This window comes from Lissotriton helveticus, chromosome 1_1, assembly GCF_964261635.1.
Source record: "Lissotriton helveticus chromosome 1_1, aLisHel1.1, whole genome shotgun sequence".
Classification (NCBI taxonomy): Eukaryota; Metazoa; Chordata; class Amphibia; order Caudata; family Salamandridae; genus Lissotriton; species Lissotriton helveticus.
In genome coordinates this window covers 2014234174-2014261435 of record NC_136057.1, presented here as the reverse complement: position 1 = coordinate 2014261435, position 27262 = coordinate 2014234174, and the positions used below count along the sequence as shown (strand labels likewise).

The 27262-nt window shown below is 40.7% G+C and overlaps 1 protein-coding gene across 2 annotated transcripts in view; it reads left to right on the top strand.

The window, feature by feature from the left end:
* The window catches only part of LOC144776241 (putative ferric-chelate reductase 1), a 605038-nt gene that overhangs the window by 484818 nt on the left and 92958 nt on the right, over positions 1-27262 (top strand). For both annotated transcript variants that reach the window (XM_078659261.1, XM_078659260.1), the window contains exons 10-11: positions 3584-3696; positions 6978-7064. In XM_078659261.1, the coding sequence (XP_078515387.1) occupies positions 3584-3696; positions 6978-7064 (200 nt within the window). The remainder of the gene's footprint in view (positions 1-3583; positions 3697-6977; positions 7065-27262) is intronic.

Here is a 27262-nt window from a genome sequence, read left to right as displayed (position 1 = left end):
GTGCACTAACAAGTACACTGCTAGGAAAATAAAAAATGGTCCAATTGACAGTGGCTCGTGCATGTGAACATTGTGTCTTGGCCTGTTGTATACTTTGATATAAAACTAAAGTTCCAGATGGAGGACAGACATTCCTTTCTGTCAGGGAAGGTGAAAACTGCCTTAAAAGTCTCAAGACGTGACTTTGATGTGCGGATTTCCTGTTGTGTAGAGGACACTTACAAAATAAATAAACAGTAGTTTTTAAAGGCCAAGATGTGCAATGATGGAAATCTATTTTTTAAGAATAGAAGACAGACTGCGCGAATCATATTGCAAAAATAGATCACCAACCGGTTTATTTCATCCAGCTCACTTAATGTTAATTACTTCTCTGTTTTTTGCTTGAGCCCCTGAAGTGACTTGACTAGTGGGGTCCAGGATTGCTATTACACATAATCTCAAGATACATGCAAGTAAACCTCAGTGTTTAAAATACACCATGTATTTACTTTAATTTAGCATCAGGGTGAGCAGTTAAGCCAGAGTTTGGTTTCTACCTCTCACAGGATGAAATAAGGCCAGGGTATAATTTAGTCAGTAAGGTTTGGGGAGGTGTGAATCCCAATTTTCCCAACTATAAAAAGAGGTTACCTGGGGCGGCTCCTCTGCTAAGGCAGAGGAGCATCGCACCTCTGCCTTTCAGCACTGCAAAAAATGAAAAATAAAATGATAATGCAAGGTTATTATCATTTTATTTTTTGTACTGAGGTAGTCTTGTGGGGCTAGGCAGCGCAGTCGGGAGGAGTGGTGGCACCCTCTAGGTGCCCATGACTGTTTGGCCAGCCGTTGTGAGCCAGCTAAACAGTCATGCACACTTAGCGTGTTCTCCACCTAGGCAGCATTACAGCCTGCGTGGAGAACATGCCCAGGGTCCCATTCCCTGGCTGAGCGATGTACTATGGCGCTCAGACCAATCACAACACTGCAGTGCAGTGTTGTGTTTGGCATAGGGAGTGTGGGTGCTTCCTCCTTCCTTTTCCGAGAGAAGCCAGGAAGAGGGTGCGGAGGACGTAGTGATGTGAGTGACGTCCCACTGAAATTGCAGCGTAGTCAGTAGGAAAACATGTTAGACCCCACTCCTGATGATATTCCAGTTGTCTACTGCTCCATTAAGCAGTTTTAGCCGTGGTTACTGAAAGTGAATCAAATTGTCTGTTGATCTAATGATTTAAACGCCCAGATTTGCTAAATTTCAGAGAACCCCCTAGCAGTGCCCTACTCTCTTTACCCTCCATCTGCATTCCCTTGGCAATCAGGTTTGTATGTGTGTGTGACGATTGGGCTTGCTCGCCACGGGTAACTCGCCCGAAACTATTGCACCCCACCACTTTCAAATGTCACCAGCCGGCACAGGAGATGACCAATGTTTGGGATAGACTGTTCTGATGATGTGCATGGTTAGTATTGATTTGAATTAGGTGGGCCTAAAGGCTGACAGATACTCCACTGCAACAGAAACAGAGTACCATGTCTACCAAGCTCCAGGTCCGCCAAACCAATTTTTAATCCAACAGGCTAGAAGTTTTATGCTGATTGAATAACATTTACTTTTTCAGTGTAAAACGTCGTCCCATGGCCAAATGGATAAAGGCCGTCCAAGGAACCTCATTCAACCATATGCCCTATTTAGAGTGGACAGACAAATAGCTTTATTTTTTTTATTTGATTTTTTACTGTTCCACACTGCCAGGCATATCCTGTCTGTGAGTGACAGTAAAAAAGAAAAATTACCACCACACCATTGGAGAAAGCTCCCAAGGTTCTAGGGTTAATTATTTTTTCATTTTGCAAAATCAAACCTAACTGCAAGATAACTGCACTTGTGACTGCCTGTTTAGTAGTAAAATATAGCAATTTTAGGTGTTTATTGGGATGCCTAGAGCTTTTTGCCCTGGTGTCACTGCACCTGCCGCACCATTGAAATCATGACCCAGTTGGCTGCAAGGTAACTGCACTTGTGACTGCCTGTTTAGTTTTAAATTTTAGCAATAAGGCAATATTCTGCGTTTAGTGGGTCCCTAGAGCTTTTGGCCCCGGTGCCACTGCACCTGCTGCACTATTACTGCAAGGTAACTGCAATTGAAAATGCCTGTTTGTAGTCAAATATTGCATTTTTTTGTGTTTAGAGGCGTTCTGACAAATTTTGGCCCGATGCTACTGTATTCAAATCATGACCCTGGTGTCTGCAATGTAACTGCACTTGTGGCTTTTTATTCAGTAGTAAATATAGCATAGTTCTTGTATATTACAATTGTTTTTAACGTGCAATGTTTATTACAAAATTTAGAATTGATCATAATAACCAAATAGATTAAGTTGAAAAAATCAATACAATAATGCCTACGCAGTGCAAAGATAGGTACTTAGGCATGAATAGGAAATGCCACAAACGTTCTAAGGCTAAAGCATTTGCTTTACATAACTAAGTAATAAAAAGCAGACATTCCAAAATACTGTTAGAAGCTGTCTGCCTTTTCTGTGGGAAGAGATCTTATCTTGACAGTGAATGGAGCTTAAACATTGTGAACAGCTTTAGAGCAGTATGGTAAATGTGTGCAGCCAGGGGAAGGTAACAATTAAAAATGAACAAACAAACTAATTTGGTGAAGGGAACTGCTAAGAGACCCCCCTTTTATGATCTATTAAATGCAAAAGATGTCACTGTGCAGGCGAAACCTAAAAATGAAGGGGAGGCAGAGCTGATCTCTTCTTTCTATGAAACTTCTGTAGCGGAATCAGAGGTATTCTGATAGATTGTGTGTGCTCTGACAGAAAGAGGCAAACCAATCCAAGTGTCTGTCCACAATCCCCATGTCCCTCTTGACCCAGCAGGACGTCAGGGTCAACAGAGTCAAACGCTGCTTAGAGATCTACTATCCGAGTGCTTACAGTGCCACCACCCTCCTGAGCTCATTGAGAAACCAAGCATCAATCAGCTAAAATAATTACATTTTGAAACTAACACCATCATACCTGAGTAATCCTTAATTATTCACCCTCCCTACATATGAAAATCAAAACCTAGAAGTGGTATTTGACAATTTAGTGAGCTCGTTGTGGCTTCTGACTCATGAGGATCCAGAGGTTAATGGCAGTACTTGTAAGAAGAGTAGGTTACTTGCCACTAAGTTCCATAGTCCTTCCAACACTGACCCATGAAGTTTGCTAACATTGCTGCCACTTTGATATTCGTTTAAGATTACTGGCCTTGATAAGGCCAGTTATTGTACTATATTGCTATTATGTGGTTGTAACTCGTATGTAAGGGAGGACCAATAGCTAGCATTGTCTTCTCTTTAATCAGTAAACCTACTTTATCACCTTAAATGGAATGGCGAGGTTGGCTCAGTCTATCAGAAAGTATATAAAGCAGGCATTGGTTACTCCTTTTTACCTACATTCTAAGTGTAGCCCACGCTTGGTTGAATAATAAAAAGTGGTAATCCGATGTCACAGTTGTATTCTCTAGCAGGATGCCATAGTGTAATGTACTGTTGTTACATTAAGTGTGACTTTAATTCCTTCATTTATTCCTGCCTAGGTGCTCTCATGCTAATTGCTTGGATGACCACTGGAAGTATAGGAATGGTCTTTGCCCGGTACCTACGCTATTCTGCCAAACGACCGATTTTTGGTAAAGAACTCTGGTTTCAGGTATGTAGAAAATGATCATAAATACAGAGAAAACTAAATCTGTGCACATCATTGCCATGTCCGTAAACTTATTTGTTTTTATGTTTTACCAGTTTTGTTTCTATGTAATCACTTGCAAGTTATGAATTAGTGAAGTAACCTGATTAGTATTTTCGTTATGTTGACATGAAAAGCAGAAATGATTGACTGGCAGGAGGATGAGCATATCTCCTCTTTGTCATGGTCAAAAATGTTTCTTCTTTTGGTTAGGAATGGAGCCATTGAGTATACAAGGGTTATGGCAATGCATGGGAGCACATCGTGTCAGCCCCTTTTAGGGGTCCGCAAGGGAACAGAAGAAGTGTTAAGGATCTCTTTGTACTGACTGCACACCTCCAAGATGGCTAGTCCTCCCAAAGACGACATGTATCCCCTGTTTGGCCTGGAGAGTAGGCTAATGACCTCTGGCAGGCATAATCGCCAACTCAAGCCAGAAATGTGTGTAAGCCTATGGAGACTTGGTGAGTTGTAGGGTGGCAGTTATTTCCTCAACTTTGGAGCCACATCTCCTCAACGTTGGCATCATTCAGCCCTACTATTTTAGGGGCCTACACAAGCACACTATATTGCAAAATATTGTGTGCTTGTGTAGGCCCTTACTATATATTAAATTACCATCAACTTTAAGTTGGTAATTTGCAATTCCTTGGAAAAATGCATAAAATTGCATTTGTCGAAGTGCCATGTTGTGCACACACATGACATGTGGCATAGGACATGTGTGTGTGCCACATGTGCACATGCATGTTTTGGTGATGCATCGGGGGTGGCATTTAGGACCCCTAGCACCCTTGAAATTGCATCCGCAATTTGAGAGTACCTATTTGGTACTCACAAATTGCAAATGCTGTCCCATTTATTCCTATGGGCCTCTAGGCCCATAGAAATGAATCGGAAGGCATTGCGATTCGCTATTAGGGAATGTGTAGGAATCGCAACTCATTAAGCGATTCCTACATGAATAAGGAATTGCGAGTCCGTAATAGTGATTCCTTAAAAGTCACTATTAAGGAATTGCAATTTCTTACTTTGATGTATGTGCCCCTAAAGGTGTACTTCACCACTGAACACGGGAAGATCAAATTTGCCTTAACACATAGCTGAGGATCAGAGCTGTGACATGGTGGTCATTCAAAGAAGAAATGTCCCCACAGAAAATGGACAAATTGAGGGTGTCCAATTTCAATGAGTATTCACTCGAGTAGACCTGTTATCTAAAGGACAGCACGCCATCAATTGGGCGGGAAAGGCAAAGGTACAAGGCTTTGTGTTACACTTATCACAATATGTTCAAACTGGACAACTGAAAAGTTATTATTCAAATACTACTGTGTTTGATGGAAACCAAAATTAAAAATTGAAGATTGAAAGATGATCCCCACACTATGCGTTTGGTAAAAACTCTGTTGAGATTTATTCTAATACAAAACATTTTTTTCATTATCACAATATTAAAAACACATGTCATACATTTTATTAAAAAATACAATTAAAAACACAAAGAATCAAAAAAGTCGACGCGGCGTTTCGGTATTCTGATAGTAGACCTTCTTCAGGACTGATTCTAAATAAATTTAAAAAACACAGAGTTACCATTCTTTTTTTGGTGCAGATTCAACATACATCTCACTTTTCTCAAAATCATGTCTTCATCTCATGCTTGGAATTCGACCCCTTATTTATTAATCTTGTGCTGCCTTCTTCTATACACTAGTTCCTCTTAATACATTAAGGTACTACACATTATGTAGATCCAGTTTGTGTAACATTTTATGTACATATCATCACTCTAATAAATATATTGATCACTATACCTCCACATAACTACACTTGTAACAAAACTAACAATGTTTACCTTTCCCTTGGACTTATTGTCCAATGCTGTTGACCCCTCGCTTAGGCATATTGCGAACATATTTATAGTGTTCTTATCATGACGCATACCTTATTCCAGATGGATTTCATATCTCTACTGGGCAATGTTGTTTCTTTCATAAAAATCCTAAGAGCTTCGGAGTGATAGACCTGTCCCAGGATTCTCTACGCACTTTTCAATTTATGGTGTCACTGAATGGAATAAACATTTTTTAATTCTTTATTTATTCCAAGACCCTTCAGTGGTATTTTTCTTTATCTCAAATAAATTTTATCGGGAACTAACTGTTTTGCATACCTTGTTGGATGAAGAAATATTCTCAACGTTTCTTTGGGTTGTCGTATATATTGTTATTTCTCCTGCTCGACAAGTGTCTCTCTGCTATATGGACCAAAATGAATAAAAACTTATTTTTGTAGCTAACATTTCTCTTATTGCCTTATTCATTTAGTACTTGTTATTAATTAATTTTTAATTTTGGTTTCCATCAAACACAGTAGTATTTGAATAATAACTTTTCAGTTGTCCAGTTTGAACATATTGTGATAAGTGTAACACAAAGCCTTGTACCTTTGCCTTTCCCGCCCAATTGATGGCGTGCTGTCCTTTAGATAACAGGTCTACTCGAGTGAATACTCATTGAAATTGGACACCCTCAATTTGTCCATTTTCTGTGGGGACATTTCTTCTTTGAAAACTATTTTTCCCCCCAGTCCCCTATAAGTCTGTGTGGGGTCCTCCTTCATTTTTATAACATGGTGGTCATTGCCACCAAGACCCAGAGCTGTACAGCGTTGGCCATTGCTACTGAAAACCCAAGAACTGTGCCATCGTGGTCATAGCCACCAAAGAGGCTGCCATCCCTGTCCCTTCAGATTGTGCCTTGCAGTGGCAAAGCCAAATTCAATATTTGAAGAAAAGCTCCAATTAAAAAATGGTTTGTTGGGGCGAATGATCTTTGTTTCATTATTGTTTACATTTAATTCACTTATTTTGCTTCCCAGAGGTGGACATTTTTCTTTATGGTGAGCTTAAGTGGTGACTATTCCATTCTAATTTAAAATAATCTGTGTTAAACTTCATGTATTTCTAAAAGATAATCAATAGTACATTTTTTTCTTAAATAAAACTCCTATTAACAGTTCAATTAGTGTGAGTCTTTGTAAAAATTTACAGTAAGCAGCTACAGTTCCTGGAAGACATTTTGTGACAAGGAGACTCATTTTAGTGTGCAGTGTATGTGATGGTTTCAGAGGATCTTGGGCTATCCATGAATTACTCGAAGGTTCAGTCAAATAGCATGCAAAAATGTAAATGAATGTGAAATGTGAATGTTATACTGAAATTTATAACATCTCTTCTTTAGGTTCACCAAGCCCTCATGGTTTTGACAGTAGCAGCAACAATAACTGCCTTTGTAGTCATTTTCGCAGACGTAAAAGGATGGGTTTATGTAAGTTGCCATAAGGTTCTCTTTGAGCAGAAGATACATCGTCAAGAGCTATCAGTAATTTTTTAAGTTTGAATGTATTTTTGTGTGCGAAATCAGCTTTATTGATTCTTTTAACAAATAGAGCTTTTGAAGCCCCTATTACATAGACTATCAATGTTTTGCTCTTTCACTACTCTATCATGGAGACCCCAACCACCTTAATCTTCCTAATATATTGCCGAATACACTAATTCTAGAACAGGCAGAGAAAAATGTCCAGATGGTGGCATAGCCCTAACATATTACAATTTGTTTGCATATAAAAAAAGCCTTAAATTGCATTGTTAAAGTCTGCAGCCCTTCTTATTATAATCTACTTTTAAGGCGTAAACCACACATCCCAATATAAAAAAAACATCCTAGATTAATTTACCAAATAGACGAAATAATAAGAAACAGTAGGGAGCAGACTTAGGGCAAAAAGACTAGGAGACAAGATACCCCAAATAAAAAAATGGCACTACAGGGTAATGGTAAACTCAATCTAGATTCTCAGGGTACCACCCCGATATCGAATATTTTCCAAAAACTGGCTAAGATAAAAGGCTCTGATGATACTGCTGATTGTATCGCCACCAGTAACGAGGTTGACCAGGCTATGACTAGACCTAAGGATGGGGGGGGGGGTCCCCTATGATGCAGAGGTTGTACCTACAAATGAAACAGATATAGACTTGCCTGTGCTCCAGGATCAAAACGAAGACACACTGGGGTCTAAGAAAGTGGATCTAGGTACGGGTGAAGCGGAGGGCATTGTGCCCGAACTCAATCTGCTAGAAAGAACATCAGAGGAGGAAACCGGGGGCGATGGGAGCGACAAAAAAGAGGTCCCCAGCGAAGCGTTCTTTTCGGTGTCAGAGGGTGGGGAATGGTCGGAGGAAGGGGATGACAGTTTGGATCAAGAAATTAGTGGGTCTGATGCAGACACTGACAGCGACCTGGAACAGGATGATCATAACCCCCCAACAACCGCGGTGAAAGTTGTGACAGGCCCAAAAATCCAACATAAAAAAAAAGAGCAACTGACGTCTAAGTTTGCTAATACGGTTCAAGATAGTTCAGGGGGGGAGACGGCACAGATGTCTCTCCTAGAGGTTATCCATCAGGAGATAATCTCCCACAGGGAAGAAGTACGTCAGGAAAGCCGTAAATCTCAGGCAGCAGCTAGAAAAATCCAAGGGGCAGTCAGGAAATTAACAAAAGTCTGCATGAACCTAGGTGAACGTGTTAATAATCTGGAGGAACGAGTGGTCTCAGTAGAAGCTGAGACGGCAGCAGCTTCTAGCAGCATGGACTTACAAGGAACTCAAATTACTGATATACAGTGGAAATTGGAGGCGCTGGAGAATAGATCAAGACAGAATAACCTGCGCATCTTGGGAATCCCCGAAGGTTCAGAGGATTCAGACACAAAAGCATTCGTGGTGAAGTTATTTGAACAGGCCTTTACAGATCTGAAAGATTGGAATTGGTCAAGGGAGGTTCAGAGGGCACATCGTATACCTTTTAAGATTCACAAAAATGCAAAAGAGGGGGACAAACCAAGGGCCATTCTGATCTTCTTGGGCAATTTCAACTTGAGGCAAGCAATCTCAGAGAGAGCAAGACCTGATAAAAAAAAGACTGTGGACGGTTACTCCTTTTTTGTGCGCCCTGATTTCTGTCATGTCACGGTGGAGAGACGCTGGAGACTACGTCAGATGATTAAACCGTTTCAAGATAAGGGCATGCAGGCATATTTGATTAATCCGGCCCAATTGAAGATAGTCAAAGATGGTCGAACATTATATTTCTCTTCTGAGATAAAGGCCAAAGAATTTCTGCAGTTTTAGGACATGTAGCAATGTGTAGTAATGTATAGTAGTGTATAACAGTATTTAGAATATTTCTATTTTTGCCTGGTAGAGTAAATTTTGTTTTGCATGAGGGCAGTATTTTGTGAAAACAGGGATCTTTATTTGGATCAATAACCATCATGACAGGTACACGAAGTGGTGGTGATGGGTGGTGCGGGGTGTAGTAGACATGGTGGTGGGTGATAGGGTTACGGGTATTCAAGGATGGGTCATATGTTCTAAATCTCCTTAACTCGGGCAGCGAACCATCACGTGCACAGACCTTCAGTCTGAGCGCCTCTAAGGAAGGGGGGGGGAGCCCTGGCAGGGGAGGGGAGCAGCAGGGCAGGGAGGGGGAGGGTGGGAAAGAATGGGGGGAAAAAAAGAAAATTTTTGAGATGGAAAGGAGTAAGACTAGCACTATGAGCAGAATGATATACATGGATAACAGTCATCATAGGGAGAAGAAATACAGCAATAATGTCAGACATTAGGATTTGTACCATAAATGCAGGGGGGTTAAATGATTGGAAAAAAAGACAAAGGATATCACACTGGGTAAGATCTAATAATATAGACATACTCTGTATTCAAGAAACTCATATACCCTGGGATAAAAGGAAGCTGCTGGATATCTATGGGTATACGCTGATAGGGTGTTCATCACAAACATCGATGATAAGAGGTGTGGCTATTTTAGCTAAATGCAATCTGGGGGGAGCGAAACGTAGCAAAACGGATGGGTCTGGTAGATGGGCCATAGTGGAACTGCAGATGGGGGTTACGTTGTGTGTAATTTACGGCCCAAATGAAGATGAGCCAATGGTTTTTGATAAGCTGGAGGAAGAACTGGCTAATTGGGCAACCCCGATGATAGTATGTGGGGATATGAACATCACAGCTGACTGGAAACAGGGAAGCAGATACACAGGGCGTAAACGGAAGGTAAAGAGGGCTCTCGACTCTCTAATAGAGTCACATGGCCTGGGGGATGTTTGGGGACTTAATATGCCCGGGGATCCAGGGTATACATATTTCTCACATCCCGCACAGAAATATTCTAAATTAGATTATTTTTTTGTGACAAAAGGAGAAATCTGTAAGGTTAAAATTACTAAAACCCCAAGAATTATTTCGGATCACAATCCTTTGATACTAACATATAAAATTCCTAGTACTCAAAGGGAATTCTCAAAGTGGACGTTTGAAAGGAAACTCCTAAATGACGAAAGGTTTGTCAAACACATTAAACAATGGGCGAAAGAATTTTTTGAAATGAATAGATATAGTGCATCTAGAAATGGTGTATGGGAATCCTTTAAAGCTTCATTAAGAGGGGAGACAATCAGTTGTGCAGCCAAATTAAGGAAAGAGGATAGAAGTATCTTGGAGAAACGTACATTAGAGTTAGCAGAAGCTGAGAAATGCCACATAATGGAAATAGCTTCAGGTCAGGATAGTTCGGAAACGACTAGAACTATGGCTTTGATCAAGGGGGAGATCCTAAAAATAATTACGCAGAAGGAGATCGGTAATTATCAGACACACAGAGCAAGGAGATATGAGACAGGCGAGCAAGCTGGAAGAGTCCTAGCCCTCCGTATTAGGCAAGAAACGAATAAAAATAAAATTGCGAAGATCAAATATAATGGTGTTGAGCATACAGACCCTAAAGCTATAATGGGGGTATTCCAGAATTTTTATCAAAAATTATATGATCAAGAGACTGGGTTGGTACCAATTTTGCATGACTATGGGCCATCATGCCCTTCGCTGGGGGAGGAGGAGAAGACGCGACTGGACTTAGACATAACATCAGAAGAGATCAAGACTGCTTTATATGAACTAGCAGCGGGTAAGGCAGTAGGTCCAGATGGGTTACCATTAGAAGTTTATAGGGCTCTGGAAGACGAAATCCTTCCTATGTTGGTAGACCTTTTTAATGGAATAATCTGCACTGGAATGATCCCCGACACATGGAAACAAACCAACATCGTAATATTTCATAAGAAGGGAAAACCGGCGGAAAATCCTGGCTCGTATCGGCCAATATCATTGATAAATTCGGATGCAAAACTTTATTCGAAAGTATGGGCCAAAAGACTAGGGAGGGTAATTGGCCAACTTGTCTCACCTTGGCAGCATGGGTTTGTCCCGGGTAGGGGGACAACGGAACACATTGCGCGAGCAATCTCGCTGTTTGACTCGAATGCTGCTACGGGAGGAGATATGGCCATGATCCTTTTAGATGCTGAAAAGGCCTTTGACCGTGTAGTATGGGATTTTATGTGGGAGGTTTTAGCTAGAAGGGGTTTTGGAGAAAAATGTAGAAATGCAATTAAAGCTATGTATAGAGATCCGGTAGCCAGAATTAACGCAATGGGTCTGCAGTCGGAAGAAGTGGTGATTAGGAGAGGAACTCGACAGGGGTGTCCCTGTTCCCCGATCCTTTTTTCTCTCTTCATCGACCCTTTTATCAGGAAAATCCTCGCCTCTGATAACATATCCCCAGTTATAACCAATGGTCATAGCACTAAATTATTGGCATATGCGGATGACCTGGCAATCACCACTAAGGATCCGCAAACGGCAATGATTGAATTAACTCATCTTGCGCATGAGTTTGGTTTATGTTCTGGCTATAGGCTTAACACCGAAAAAACAATAATAATTGGGACTAGAAATATCTATAAAAGAGATCCAAGATATGTGGATTCTGCAGTTTATCTTGGGGTAAGAATCAATGCTAATGTTGGGAAAATTATCGAGGAAAATTATCTGCCTCTACTTACCTCAATAGATAGAGAACTCAGAAGATTAGATGTTTTACATTTATCTTTGATTGGGAGGGTGAATGTACTGAAAATGTCAATGTTTCCGAAATTGTTGTATTTATTCCGTGCCATACCCTTACTAGTAGAAGAGGGTTTGCTTAAAAAAATGGAAGCAGTTTTTGTAAAATTCGTGTGGCAGTATGGGAAAATCCGGAGATCATTAGCTCGACTTTCTGCACCATTAGAGGAAGGAGGGCTATCTGCACCCAATTTGAGGCTGTACCATTGGGTTTGTTTACTGCTGCAAATGAATTATTTGTTGAGAAATGATGTTTTAGAAACTCCACCTGGCTTTTATAGAATTCCGTCAATTTATGAAGTATTACTAGGAGAAGGGGCTCGGGGGCTCCTAACACGAGAAATTAATGTTTCATACTTTAAAAGGAGTAGAAGTAAAGTAATGCTAAGTGTATGGGGTACTTGGAAGGCGATACTGAAATTCCTGAAAATCCCGAAGATCAATGGTATGATTGACCTTTGGAGCTCAAGACCTTTTTCTCATCTTGGAGAGAATAGAAACAGCAGCTCATGGAAGGCGCTGGGCATTAGATATCTGGGGGATGTCATGTGTGGGGATGATTTATTGGAGTTCGATATTTTACAACAGAAATTTGGTATTCCGGCTACCCACTGGCTCCTGTATAATCAAGTCAAGCAGACGATTAAATCACTCAGACCGAGATTAGCATTACAGGAGATAAATCCTCTTATAAAGTATGTAATAAGTGGCGGCAAGAAGATCAAAGTAGGGTATAGTTATCTCTTGAAGGCGCTGGGTAATGATATTACACAGATAGAGTCTGCTTGGGCTCAAAGGATAGGGGATCCAAATGTAGACATAGATTACGTGCTCGTATTGAACAAAAAGGTATTAAGAGCAACTAATTTAAAAGCACAGCACTACAAGATGGTTTTCAATTTGTATTATACCCCTGCAAAGTTGTTTCAATGGGGGCTAAGAGATAACGATAAATGTCCAAGGTGTAATCAAGGCCCGGCGGATCTTCTGCATATCTTTTATTCTTGTCAGAATCTCACACTTGTTTTAACAGAAATGGAAAAATTTTTATCGGGGCTGCTAGAGTCTCAAATATCTCTATCCCCAATTATGGTTTTACTTGGTAGGGATGAAAACCTAGCAATCGGACATGAAGCTGAAGCATTTATTTTTCTATCCGTAGCTGTTTTTAGAATCTTAATTGCAGCGGCTTGGAAAGACCCGATTGCGCCCTCTTTTCAGATGTGGCTAACCAGGCTGCTGGGGATCCATAATATAGAGGAATGCCTATATAACTTTAAGGGTAAAAGGACGAAAGAATATGGTAAAAGGATTTGGGCTCCTCTTAGAAATTGGAGAGAACTAAGATGAATAGACAGTGAGTTGATGTAAGAATGATCCCCTTGTATTATTTGGACTGTAACATTCTTGTGTACTTTTGCTGCCCTTCTGCTGTTTGCCGAGATGTTTTACATATTAATTGTCTGATTTTATCATATGCAATATAGTTTATATCCATATGTGTAAATGTCTGATGGGATTCAGTTGGTATTTGTAAATTGTGTTATATCCCGATCCATCTCAATAAAAAAAAAAAAATAAATAAAAAAAAAAAGTAGGGAGCAGACTTAGAAAGTTGTAGTAGTGCAGTGCAAAGGTGTCTGCATTATGTCTAGCATATGTTTTGTACTGGAAAAGTGCCATTCTCGTACAAAATACTATTTTAGAAACACTTTAAAATAGTTCCAACTTTGGATGTGCAGTGCAGCACACATTAACTCCTCCCCCACCAGGGTGCACTCCTTGATGCAAAGCAATACTAGTGTTACATTGTATTGCTAATGGCTACTTTCCAGTGAAAATAACGTTTTTCTACTAGAAAGTTACTCCAATTTTGTGCTGGTTTACATGAAGTTTGTGATGCAAATCGAGTGCAAAATGTTAGTAAATCAGACCCAAGGAGCCAAAAAATTAAACATCTGTGATTTCAAATAAATTATAGTAATCTGAAAGACCCAAGGGTCCTTTCTTCCTCACATATACTAGAAATTCATAATATGAATCCACTACTTAAGATACCCATGATAGTAAGACTGTGAAGCCTGTTTTCTAACGAAAATCATTCACCTTGTGAAAGAAAGCTGAAAGTTGGTAGAGATATTCGTCTTTGTTACATAGAAGAGAAAGACCCCAAGTGGATCTTGCTTAGGATATCATACAGTCTAATCAAAATCCAGGATGGCCAACAAATATAAAAAAAAAATCATTTTAAATCTTCAGATTTGCGTCCAATTTGTCACAAAAGTCCATGTGTACACGTCAGTGCATGTCATGTACATGTTCACGTTGGATTTAGACTATGATGTCATAAATATAAATCCAAAATGGCCAGCAAAATCATGTGGTAAACTTTCAAATTCAAATCTGTTCTAAATTTGCTATAAATATTAATACTTATTGACATGTATCGAAAGGTATTAATGAATATTAATATGTACCTTTCCTTTGTTTTCAGCTTCAACACGTATTCTGTAATGCGTGAAAATGAGTAGCGTGTCAAAACAATACCTTATTATCACACAGACAACCAGTGGTCAAGCTTCCAGCATGATGATGCTGTTGCAACAATTTTTTTCCATCTCTGTTCTTTGTCAGGAAGGCACTTCAGAAAGACTTATACCCCAGTAAATACTACACACAAACATTATGGGTCTGAATATAGTGTTTTAGACCACAACCCAAAGAAATTTCAGAATTGGAATGCTTACCTATGAATATTGAACTAGAACGGCTTAATGATGGTTATGTATTGAGCAGACATTAAGGACTAACAATGAAGTGTGGCATAAATAATGTTTTAACAAGTGCGACAATCTAAAGCTGCAACAGGCTCAGAAACGAAAACATAGTGATGTGCATCTATATGGTAGCCCAGTTAAAACACGTTGAGCAGTTCCAGTTGTAAATAAAATTCCTGGAAGAAAAGTATGTTTCTTTTGCAATGAGTCAGATATGTATTCCTGTGAAGCAGCCACTATCGATATACCGTTGTCTATTTCCAAATTACTGATGTTTAACAGAGTAAAGAATTCAAGACTCTTCCTAATTTTCTAGACGTAACAGCAACAAAATAACTTCTCTGTCTATTTACATTGCTCTTTCTATTCACAGTCAAACGAGAAATCAAAAACGTAAAGACAAGTTTCATAAACATAGTAAGCATCAGTAATTCAGAAATAGACAATGCTGTATTGGTAGTGTCTGTTTCACAGGAATATTGATCTCTTATGTTGGATCCATCAAATATCATTTTAAACAAGGGCAAGAAGCAATGTCAGAACTGATCAATTTGTACAATCATACCCAAAAGTTTCATTGAAGTTTTCAGATCTCTGTATCATGTCCCTTACAAACAAAGTGTGCTGCATTAGCAATATTTACAGCTTCAGAATCTGACTTGTCACAGGCAAATACTAATGTGGATCCTATGTCATCTTTGAAAGCTTACAGGACTCTTCTTCCTTCATTGTATGCCTTCAAACATGTTCTATATCAGAAAATTCTCTCTTTTAGTCTTGTCGAGTTAATCAAGCGGCTTTACGCTGCTTGAGTAAAGGTTTACTAAGTCATAGAGTTTGTAAATTGTTTTTAACATCTCCCACTTGCAAATCCTTCAGATAAGATACAATTTCAGCTAGAGCTATTCCTTCTACTGAGGTCTCACTTGGTGATGTGTTTTTATTCTTTTGTACACTGCATGCTCTGGTATAGAGTCCAAATAAACATTTATGATGGTATTCAGCATCCTGTGCGTGTATATCAGCCATAGCCAATTTAGGAATAAGTGCTTTTTCATTACATAACTCAGCACACTGACAAACATTAGCATCCACATCATCTGTTTTTGCTTTGTGTATTACAGATGTATCTGATTCTTGGCAAAAGAAATGTGCTTTTATTCCAGGAAGTTTATATAGAACTGGAATTGCTAAATGTGTTTGAACTGGGCTACCATATGGATCCGCATCACTATGTTTTCTTTTCTGAACCCATTGCAGCTTTAGATTGTCTCACTTGTTAAACCATGATTTATGCCACAGAGCATTATTAGTCCTTAATGTCTGCTGAATACCAGAGCCATCATTAAGCTGCTCTAGTTCGATATTCATAGGCACGCACCCCATTTCTTTAAAGTTCTTCAGGTTAGGGTCTAAAACACAATATCCAGACTCATAATGTTTGCATCTAGCACTTGCTGAGCTAAATACCTCTTTCTGAAGTGCTTTCCTGACAAATAACACAGATGGCCAATTTGTTACAGCATCATCATCGTACTGGACTGCTTGACCACTGGTTGTCGGTCTTGCAATAAGGTATTGTTTTGATATGCTACTCATTTTCAGGAATTACAGAACATGCGTGAAGTTGAAAACAGAAGAAAGGAATATATTAATATATAATGCATTTTCATTTCGATTTCACTATATGATGTCATAGGCAAGATCCACTCTGGGTCTTGCTCTTATACGATTACAATTACAAAGACAAATGTCTGTACCAGCTTTCAGTTTTCTTCCACAAAGTAAACAATGTTTCTGTCTAACAGCTATATTATGAGGGAAAGAACACTTATAGTTGATAGAGCACAATTATTATGTATAAAATCCAACACGTGCATCTCATTTTTTCCTTTAATAATTTAACCAGAAAAGGTGTCAATGAGCTTGAAAATTGGCACGGTCATCTATGTAGCGTACAAATGTAGCCATCTTTAGTACTGACAAACAATATTGCCTTGAAATCCAACCACAGGTATGATAAGGGTTAGTAAATTGTTGCAAATTGAAACTAACTACTCCTTTTCTTTTAAAGGAGAATTTATCTGGGGAAGTGTCTGTAGCAAATTCAGAAGATTTACAAGCTTGTTAAAATCATCCACTTTTGATGAGACAAAACTTTACAAGATTGAAATTGAGGGTGTAAAAACTCTAACCTGTTCAGAAATAAAAAAAATTACATTTAAAAGATGATCCAGATGTAGTTTTAGCTGAAATAACTAAATGTTTTCAAAGAAAAACATTATCTAAGGTGTCAAATAGATTCCAAAAGGTTCCACATTCAATAAATGTTCCTTGTGTTTCTTCCCTGCTTTTGCACTCTTTTGTGAAAAGTATACTTTTTTGCTTGTCTCATTAGGTGTGAGTGTTGTGAGCATTCCATAATTTGGCTTTTATATGGATTTTAGCTATACCTCTACATTGTTACCTGTATTTATTTTCCAACTCTTGGACATTATATCTACTTTCCTTTATTTATGTAGTAAACTATCTATCAAAGCTGATATTTAGGCCTGATACATCAGCCATCTACAAACCTGATATTACCTTCTTACATTGACCTCCTTAAGGGGTACAGTGTCATTCATGACAGCAACAAGTTGTGGATTTAAATGATTAAGGTGAGGTGTTAGAAGACAGATTATACTCGCCCCTGCAAATTTCTTAAGGCCCAAAATTAAGGCATCTAGATAGACTTTTGATTACAAAGGGTATGTTGGTACTTCTGCCTGACATGGGATATTAGGAACAATATCAAGGGTGTGTCCAGCACAGCAATATGGTCCTTTCACCTTCTGTATTAGATTCTGACATTCTATCCAAACATTAATAAAACCAATAATTTCTCAGGCTCATTAACCTGGTGTAACATAAAGATGTCAGACCTTTCAAAGAAGACGTGATAGATTAAAGTAATGGTATAGTAAAATCAACATAAATTCTGATGTAAATCAGAGTTTCCAAAAGGTTGGAGGAATAGGATTATGTTGTTTACAGCCATCACAGTTCTGTAAAGTAAACCCATTGGTTGGCCGTGCACAAGCACTCAGTTCGGCTCAGCTTGATTTTGTTTTGGGAGACTCTAGATCTATCAATTCCTCTAGCACGGAAAAATTAGGTCTTGAAGTATCGAATTCGTTTGAAGCCTTAAAAAACTCACAAGTTGTCAAACAATAAGAAACTCTGCTGAGCGGGTGCCAGGCGTTGCGGGCGTAAGACACCTTTCTTCTACCACGATCCAGCTAAGTACATTACGATGTCTTGGGCATAACTTCTAGATTACTTATGCCGTGTTTGTGATTTACTCTCCCCCCTCTACAGGGTGTGCCATTGTCGCCTCCACCCCCCTCCCGAGACCTACGGGGTGTGGATCTTTTACCTGACAAGTGAGATATTTCCACCATTTGTTAAAAAATTCTGCCGGGCTATCTCACAATTTTTAATGTAAAAATATATATTACCACAGGCCCTGCTTTTGCCGCATTGATCGCTAACCAAGTGTGCTGTTCATTAAAACTTTATGAACAAACGGCCATCTTTTCTCGGTCATAGTGCATGTACACACATCTGTCTGGTATCCAGACCAGCAGTTTCCTGCACTAAAGTACCTTCTATGACACTGTGGTCACGCATTTTGATTAGCCCTGAGAACTACAACTCAGAGATTGTTCTTGCAGAAAACAAAGCAGACAGATCTTACTATCTATGTGTTTGTCTCTGTAATTGTATGTATGTCTTTTGTTTCAGACTACACAGGTTCCTCTTAATTTTGAGGTAATTCCCACAACTTGTTGGTTTGTTTTTTGCACATTTAATTTTTACACCTTATTTTAACTTTCACGTCCTCTGGTAGGGTGGGCCTTAGCGCGTCCACACCGCCGAGGTGCACTCCCCATGGTCCTCAAGAAAGCCCAGTAAAAAACACATAACGGGCAAAAACATCTTGACCCCACTCTAATTGGAAATACCCAAAACATTATTTGGTAATTTCCCACATATACCTTTTAACCATGTTCGGTTGACCACTGAATAACATTTTTGCGTGGTACACTACCTTGACATTTTTAAACTCACACTTTTTTCACATCACTGTCACAAAAAAACCAGCTCCGCAGTATTCTGGCATTGTAGCACACCAGGGAGGCATTCGACTTCTTCTGGTGGGCCCGATGATGAAGCATGTCACCACCCAGGGTGGTGAGTGAGGGCTTCCTTAAAATTCCAGTGTGATTTATTAAGGTCCATTTACTCTCTGTCTCTGTCTCTGTGCTCACATATCTTCTATATGCGACACTCTCCTGTTGTTTGATTCAGATTTTCCTGGGGGATTGAGTGTCCCTATTTTTCCCTCTCTCTCCTTTTGTTGAAATATATAGTTCATTTCTCTTATCCTGTTCCCATCCATCCCGTACAGTTGAGCACTTTTTTCACTTGGTTTACTTCCGCCCCCAAGTCATTTTATCACCAATCTGAGACCCGTCACTTTTATATTTTGTGAGCCTGAGTACCCACTCCTGAATATAATATACTTTGCTTGTAGATTGTGTACCTGTCCCCTGAAGACGCGCAGGGGTCCCGAAATGCATTGGGACGCAAGTTCCATAATCGGATGAATTGTTTAAAGATGTACCATTAATGAAGAGATGCTATGATTTGGATCCTATTACGATTAATCTAATCTGGAATGCATACTATGGATTAAAATGTTCTGAAGAATCTCATTGATCTTGATTTATTACGATTTGACACAAACTGAACTATAAAGAGTTTAACTCTCTACAGGAGTGCCACCAAGGGCACAGTGCCATTTGATTTGACACTGATCCTCGTTTTTGTCCAAACCTGGTTCCCCCCGAGGTCAGGGGGGGTCCACCCAGTGGCACCCAGAAACCTTTGAAACCAGCAAGAACAGATTTATTATTGGATTTATCATTGTATATACCTTGGAGTGCCGCACACCGCTGCTCTATTCTTTCTCAAGTTTCACTGACCACTCAGTGCGAGCACCCATAACGACATGTCGTACGAAGAAATAGCCAACCTTACAGCAAATCGTGCCGAAACATTCGGATTCACACCCGATGAGATCAGCAGAATATATTCTCTAATTCAGGAAGTGTACCCATCCTCAACCAGCACCTTCTCTACCCTCAGTATGCTCAGAAAACTATTATACACATCCAAATGGGTCATCAACCAACGACTACATGCTGGGACCCTAATTAGATACCACAAGGACCAGCGGATCCCCAGAGGACTACGAATCGCGCTAAAACCCACTCTCTGCAGGAACAATCCCAAATTTACCGAACGATGGTACGCCATTCTTAACCGCTGTTCCCTTGACTTGATTTTGTTAATAGTAGAGGAACTTTCCAAAGTCATTGAAGATTTGGACAAAGAAATAACTCAAATTCACCAAAATCTTGACAAGAACATGTCAAAGGATGACTTAGAAAAAGCTTTAAATGACATTAACCTACAATTGGACAAGTACACAAAGGAGATCAACGTCAGAAAAATACGTAAGTATAAACGTGACACCATGGACTACAAGCTGGGAGAGGTTTACAGATGTGGAGAAGCGTGGCTCAGTGGTTAGAGGCGGCAGACCCGGAAGCTGAGATCGACCGTGGACCAGGGTTCGATTCCCCGCCTCGGTGGGTCTCGGGCTCGAAATTCCACGGACTCGACAATTCTCGCTCTGGTGCCTACTCAACTCACGGGGTCACACTCTGTGACTCTGGGCAATAACTTGCTTAATCTCCACTACGGCCCCTCGCGGCGGGATGCCTGGCTTTCACCTTGTGGACACCCTGCCGGGGTTTCTCACAGGGGAATACCAGGACGGGTTCCCTAAGCAAGCGCCGGGACGCTTACGGGCAGCTGTGCGCTTTACAAGTCCAGCACATTTACATTTACATTTACATTTACATTTACAGTTGGGCGGAGGTATACGCCCAGCGTAGACATCAAAGACCCTTTAACAATCCATCATCTGATGAAGGCAGTTCAGATGGATCTGCATCACAAAGAGATGGACCCCAACTGGGTATACTCCAAAAGAACATTCCACCCAACCGGATAACCGAATCCTCAGGGCAAACAACTGTTATGACCACGGGGGGTCCTTTTTTAGAGAAAGGCCCCGCCGTAATCGTCGAACCCGGAGGAGCAGAAGCCACAAAAGAATCCACAACAACCATAGCACAATCGACCTGGAGCAAAAGAACATAGTGATTAATATTTCAAAAGAGGTACTAACCCCGGCACAAATGGCAACCTTACAAAGAGGGACAGCTTTTGTCCCCACGTACCATTCAGATGAAATGGAAATAGAAATCAGCTTTTACAAATTTATGCGCAATTAGAGACTGCGACATTTCTTCACCAACATCGCTCCACCGATGCCTACTACAGCGGAACATACATGTAAGAATCTGAAATGTAAAAGCACATTCATGGCACCCATCAGCCACAAAATTTTGGATTCTTATGAAACGATTACCTCGAATGCCATAAAAGAATTTTTCAAAAAACCGGCACCCAAACGGAACAACTTCAACTCTAAAGAACAAAAGGCCATAAACCAAATCATCAATAACAAACACATTAAATGTTGTAAGGCTGACAAGGGAGGCGCATTGGTGATTTTGGATCTTGAATACTACCAAAAAAGTGTTACAGACCACGTTCAAGACTCTAACCTTTATATGAAATTGACACAAGACCCCACAGGCGCTTTTGCAAATATATTGAAAACCATATTGGACAAAGCTCTCATGATGGGAACCATCACAGAAAAAGACAAGAAGTTTCTCATGCAAACCAATCCCAAATGTCCAAGTCTACACATGCTACCGAAGATACACAAGGATCTTTATAAACCACCATTCCGTCCTATTGTGTCCACCAAACATTCGATTCATGAACCTACGGGTAAATACATTGACATGTACCTTCAACCCATCGTGTCAACCTACTTACATGATACCACCGACTTTTTGAACAGACTCCAAACCGTCACTTTGGACTCAGATACCATTTACACTCCATGTACCATTGACGTGTGTGCTCTATACACGTCCATACCCCACAACAGAGGTATCGAAGCAATTGAGTCATTTTAATTACAGCATCCCATTAAGGAAGACTTGAAAGTATTGATATTGGAATTATTACAATAATCACTTTATCACAGTTACTTCACTTGGAATGGGGAGTTTTTTATGCAACAAGTCGGCACATCTATGGGGAATTGCGCAGCCCCCAGCTATGTGAACCTCTTTATGCATCGCCTGGAGTTAGATCACATTCTGAACAACCCGATGTGGCAGGATGAAATTAAAACATTTTGGCGATACATAGATGACATTTTCCTAATTTGGGCTGGTCCACCAGAAGGAATCTTGGATTTCATTTTGTTTATCAACAATATTGATGATCACATCAAATTTACTCATCAAGTGAGCACTCAGAGTTTACCTTCCTTGACGTCATGGTCATTATGAAGGACCGTAAGATTGTAACTGAGTTACATGTCAAATCCACGGACAGGAATAACGCACTGCATTTTGACAGCTGTCATCCGTCACCTTTGAAAAATCATCTACCATACTCGCAACTACTCAGGTTAAAGAGAATTTGCTCAGAAACAGAAACATATTACAGTACCGAAAATAACTTGTTACAGAAATACCGGGAAAGAGAATACCCTGAGACTGTTCTACAAACAGCCAAAGAACGGATACAATCCAAGAACCGAATAGAGTTGCTTTCCACACATAACCAACAACAGACTCAAAGAACAGTATTTGTGTCCAAATTTTCCACCAGGAGTACAGCCATCAAAAAGATAATCTTGAAGAACTGGCAGATGGTACAACAGGGATGAAGGGATGAAGGAGGTAGCCGAGTGGATGACGACCAGCCGCCTGAAACTGAACTCAGACAAGACGGAGGTCCTCATCCTGGGCTCCACGCCCACCGCCTGGGACGACTCCTGGTGGCCCCCCGCCCTAGGCACCGCACCCAAACTGACTAACCACGCACGCAACCTGGGTTTCATCCTGGACTCCTCCCTCTCCATGACCAAACAAGTCAACGCCGTCTCCTCGGCGTGCTTCAACATCCTGCGCATGCTACGGAAGATCTTCTGGTGGATCCCCACGGAGACCAGGAAGACCGTCACCCAGGCCCTCGTCACCAGCCGACTGGACTACGGCAACGCCCTCTACGCCGGAACCACCGCCAAGCTCCAGAAGAGACTTCAGCGGATCCAGAACGCCTCAGCCAGACTCATCCTCGACATCCCACGCAACAGCCACATCTCCGGACACCTAAGAGACCTGCACTGGCTCCCCGTCAACAAAAGAATCACCTTCCGTCTCCTCACCCACGCACACAAAGCCCTACACGATCAAGGCCCGAGCTACCTCAACAACCGAATCAACTTCTACGCTCCCAAACGCCACCTCCGATCAACCAGCCACGCCCTCGCCGCCGTCCCACGCATCCGTAGAGCGACCACAGGAGGAAGGTCCTTCTCCTACCTGGCCGCCAAGACCTGGAACTCCCTCCCGACCGACCTGCGCCTGACCCAAGACCACCTCTCCTTCAGGAAGAAGCTCAAGACCTGGCTGTTCGAGCAGTAAAGGCACCCCCCCCCAAGCGCCTTGAGACCCTACGGGTGAGTAGTGCGCTCTATAAATGTCTTTGATTGATTGGTTGAACAGGAACCAGACTTTGGTGGAATTTTCAACCTTCCACCACTTTTCGCATATCAACGTTCCAGAATCTTGAAAAACCTATTAGATACCACTCCCAGACAGTCTACAACCACATACAAGGGCACGAAACCATGTCTTAATTGCAGTCATTACCATAACGTTATCAAAGGAAATGCTGTCAATCACCCATCGTCAGATAGAACGATCAAACTGTTCACGAATGCTACATGTGACTCAACCAATCTGATATACCTGCTAAAATGTCCGTGCGGCCTTCCGTACTTAGGAAAAACTGAAAGGAAAATTAAAGTTCGTATAACCGAACATAAAAGTCCTATGCGGAATAAAATGTTGAAATCACCCTTTGTCGCACATTTCATCTCTCATCATCACAACGTGAGCCAACTGAGATTCCTGGTTTTGGAGATTGTTCCCATCAGACAGGGGACTGACAACAAGAAAAGACTTTTACAGTGCGAATTAATTTGGATTAGGAGACTTGATGCCTGCCAACCGAAAGGTCTCAATGACCGGATGGAATATAGCTGTTGCCTTTGAACATTCTATGAACTATTTATTCATCCACCCTTCCTTACCCCTGATTCCTAAGCCGTGATTTCACCCCGTTACAGTCTTTTCCTTTTTTTTCCTACTCATTTTTCTTCATTTTCCTCATCGTTTTCCTCTCCATATTCCACCACGCTCAGGGCATACCATCATACACTGCGATCGCACCTTCGTCCTTTGTACCTATTGTGGACACCTATGTGCTTACATTGACTAGCCTTTACGAACCTCCTGTTGTCTTTCTTTTTTTTTTCCCTTACAAACTTTATTAACACCTGACCTCACTACCATTCGGTTTTTCATTCCTGATCCAGCGTTTCAGCCCACCGTTTTTACTCATGATCCTCTTTTCACTGTTATTTTATTTTTCTTCCTCTCACCTGTAATTTGCAAGTTTACAATCGCGGACGCGAACTCAATACCTAACTTCTTCTAATATGGCCGACACTGTCACAGTCCTATTTCTATGCACCTTTCCATCACTACCCGGCGAGCAGACAGTAACGCTGCCGACTTTGAGACAGCTATACGGAACTTTCACCAGTTCACCGGTAAGAAGAATCACCAGCCGACCCACCGTCTTAGTCACCCTCTATACATGCGATAATGTATCTGGTTGACACCATTTGCCGATTGACTCGCGTTTTGTAATTTAACTCGTGAGCACGCTTCTAAGACTGTTATAGACCCAGCACGTCCATGTGGTGTTTATTTCACTTAACTTGTTTCCATCCTATCCCGCATAACGGAGCACCTTTTCACTTGGTTCACCAATTGCCGATTGACTCGCTTTCTTTATTTTATTCTATTCGATAGCACGCCTCTAAGACTGTTTTAGACTCAGATTTTTCAAGTGGGGTTCATTTCTCTTATCCTGTTCCCATCCATCCCGTACAGTTGAGCACTTTTTTCACTTGGTTTACTTCCGTCCCCAAGTCACCTTATCACCAATCTGAGACCCCGTCACTTTTATATTTTTTGAGCCTGAGTACCCACTCCTGAATATCATATACTTTGCTTGTAGATTGTGTACCAGTCCCCTGAAGATGGGCAGGGGTCCCGAAATGCATTGGGACACAAGTTCCATAATCGGATGAATTGTTTAAAGATGTACCATTAATGAAGAGATGTTATGACTTGGATCCTATTCCGATGAATCTAATCTGGAATGCATACTATGGATTGAAATTTTCTGAAGAATCTCATTGATCTTGAAGTATTACGATTTGACACAAACTGAACTATAAAGAGTTTAACTCTCTACAGGAGTGCCACCAAGGGCACAGTGCCGTTTGATTCGACACTGATCCTCGTTTTTAAAATATTACACCAACACATACCCAAATATTCTAATACAGGATTCCAGCATGGCCTTCAACAAAGCGGTGCACCGGAAGGCACAATTGAATTCAACCTATTCAATACTGCATAATACTGCATAAATCAATTGTGATTACTTACGTAGAGCGAACTTCCTGGGATTTTGACTAATCGAGATTTCAATTGAATGAGTTCTAACTCTTTAACCCTGCAGAGGTTGAATATATGCATTTAGAACACTGGGGGCATGAAAAAAGAAATGAATACCTAGAAATAAGGAATTATCTGAAAAGCCAACAGTTAAAAGGTAGTGCACTGTCATTGCATCCCCTTATAGCAGCCCTCTCGAGGGGGGAAATTGCTCCTATGGTCCCTCCAGATATCACCTTGTAGGTGGGCGCAGTCACTCACTGCACACGTCTGCAAGGGGATCTTAAAGTCCGCTTCAAAGTGCAGGTAAGTTGCCGCCTGCACAATGAAACACGGAACAGCTTCAAAGCAGGTGCTCCATTTTTCACCTGTATTCGCTGCCCTGGGGCAGCATGAGTTCACGGTTGTCCTGTGGTAAGCGGCAATCCAATAATGCGGCACATTTCTTGGTTAGTGCTGGGTACACCTTTTGAAAGGTGTGCCCAGTGCTAGCCAGGAAAATTCTAAGTAAGCTAGATATACCTGAAATCCTACTAATTCAATTTGTGAGAAACCACACTATATACTTTTAGCGGTTTAGGTTATTTATTTTACCCATCAATTAATTTTTACTTTTTCAGCAAAATTATTCTGTGGATGATCTCTTTTTTCAGAGAAGCACACTGTACAATTTAACATTTCATATTTAGACACCAATATACTCAGACACTGTACAACATGACTAACTCCACATACATAAACGAATATTCTACAACATATATAAAAAACGTATGACAAATTGAAAAAATATTTTTGACGCTATATACATCACATATATATACACATATCACAAGCTGCACAACAGTTTATCAAGTGCATAAACACCACCATGAACCCAATCCTGATTTCAAAAGAACCAATTCATCAATTTGACTCAAAAAGGCATAAATTAATTCTATCTGCCTTTTTTTTGGAATTGAGGGCATAAATGAATTATGTCTGCCGACGCGTTTCTAGCCTCGTCTTTGCAGCTACGGGCTTTCATCAGGGCTTCTTACTCTGAGTTCAACTGGTCATATCTATAACAACAAAGGAAAAACTTAATGTCGCTGTTTTTCTCTCAACTTTCCAGTTTGTTAATAGTTATATCATCTGCTGGCACAACTTACCAATTGCCGTAAATTGGACCGTCCTATTCCACTTGTTATCACACAGGTTTTTTCGGTGTATTTTTCTCTCTCTTAGATGCATTCAAAGGTGCACCATGTGTGTCCTTTAATAAATGGTGCTTCTGGCTACCTGTATTATGGGGACATATTAATTGCCTGTCAATATCATCCCTGTTAACATACATATTTCTGTGGTTATTTACTCCCTACGGTGTCGGGTCCCTACCTGTTTTGGGCCAATGTGCCAGTCCGTCCGGGTATTATTATTCAAATTTGTTCAGACGCTCTATCTACGAGGTTAAAAACGTAAGGGAAGTAACTTCGTCCACACAAGGTTTTTTTTTTCGGATGGGTATGCGCTACCGTTACCATGCGCCTTACCTAATATTTAGTCATATGACGGCTTGCTTCTGGGGACCTGTTGCGGACATTATTCTCTCTTACTCCGGCAACTCTGGGAGAATCACTCGCGTTCACCGTGCTATTATGGTGACCCGGAAATGAGTGCTTCTGTTTCCGGTTCAGGCGGGGACAACGCCTCAACGCTCATGGGAAATGTAGTTTACGGGCCATCTGCGGCGCTTTCTTTCACATTACTTTGCATTTGCGGTGCAATACATATGTTATATATCAGTGAGGGGCAGGCTAAGTAGGCCGATGTAAAAGCACATATTAGTTGGAATCTCAAATGCATACTGAATTTAAATTCTAGATAGCTCTGACATTTCATTCAGACCAGTG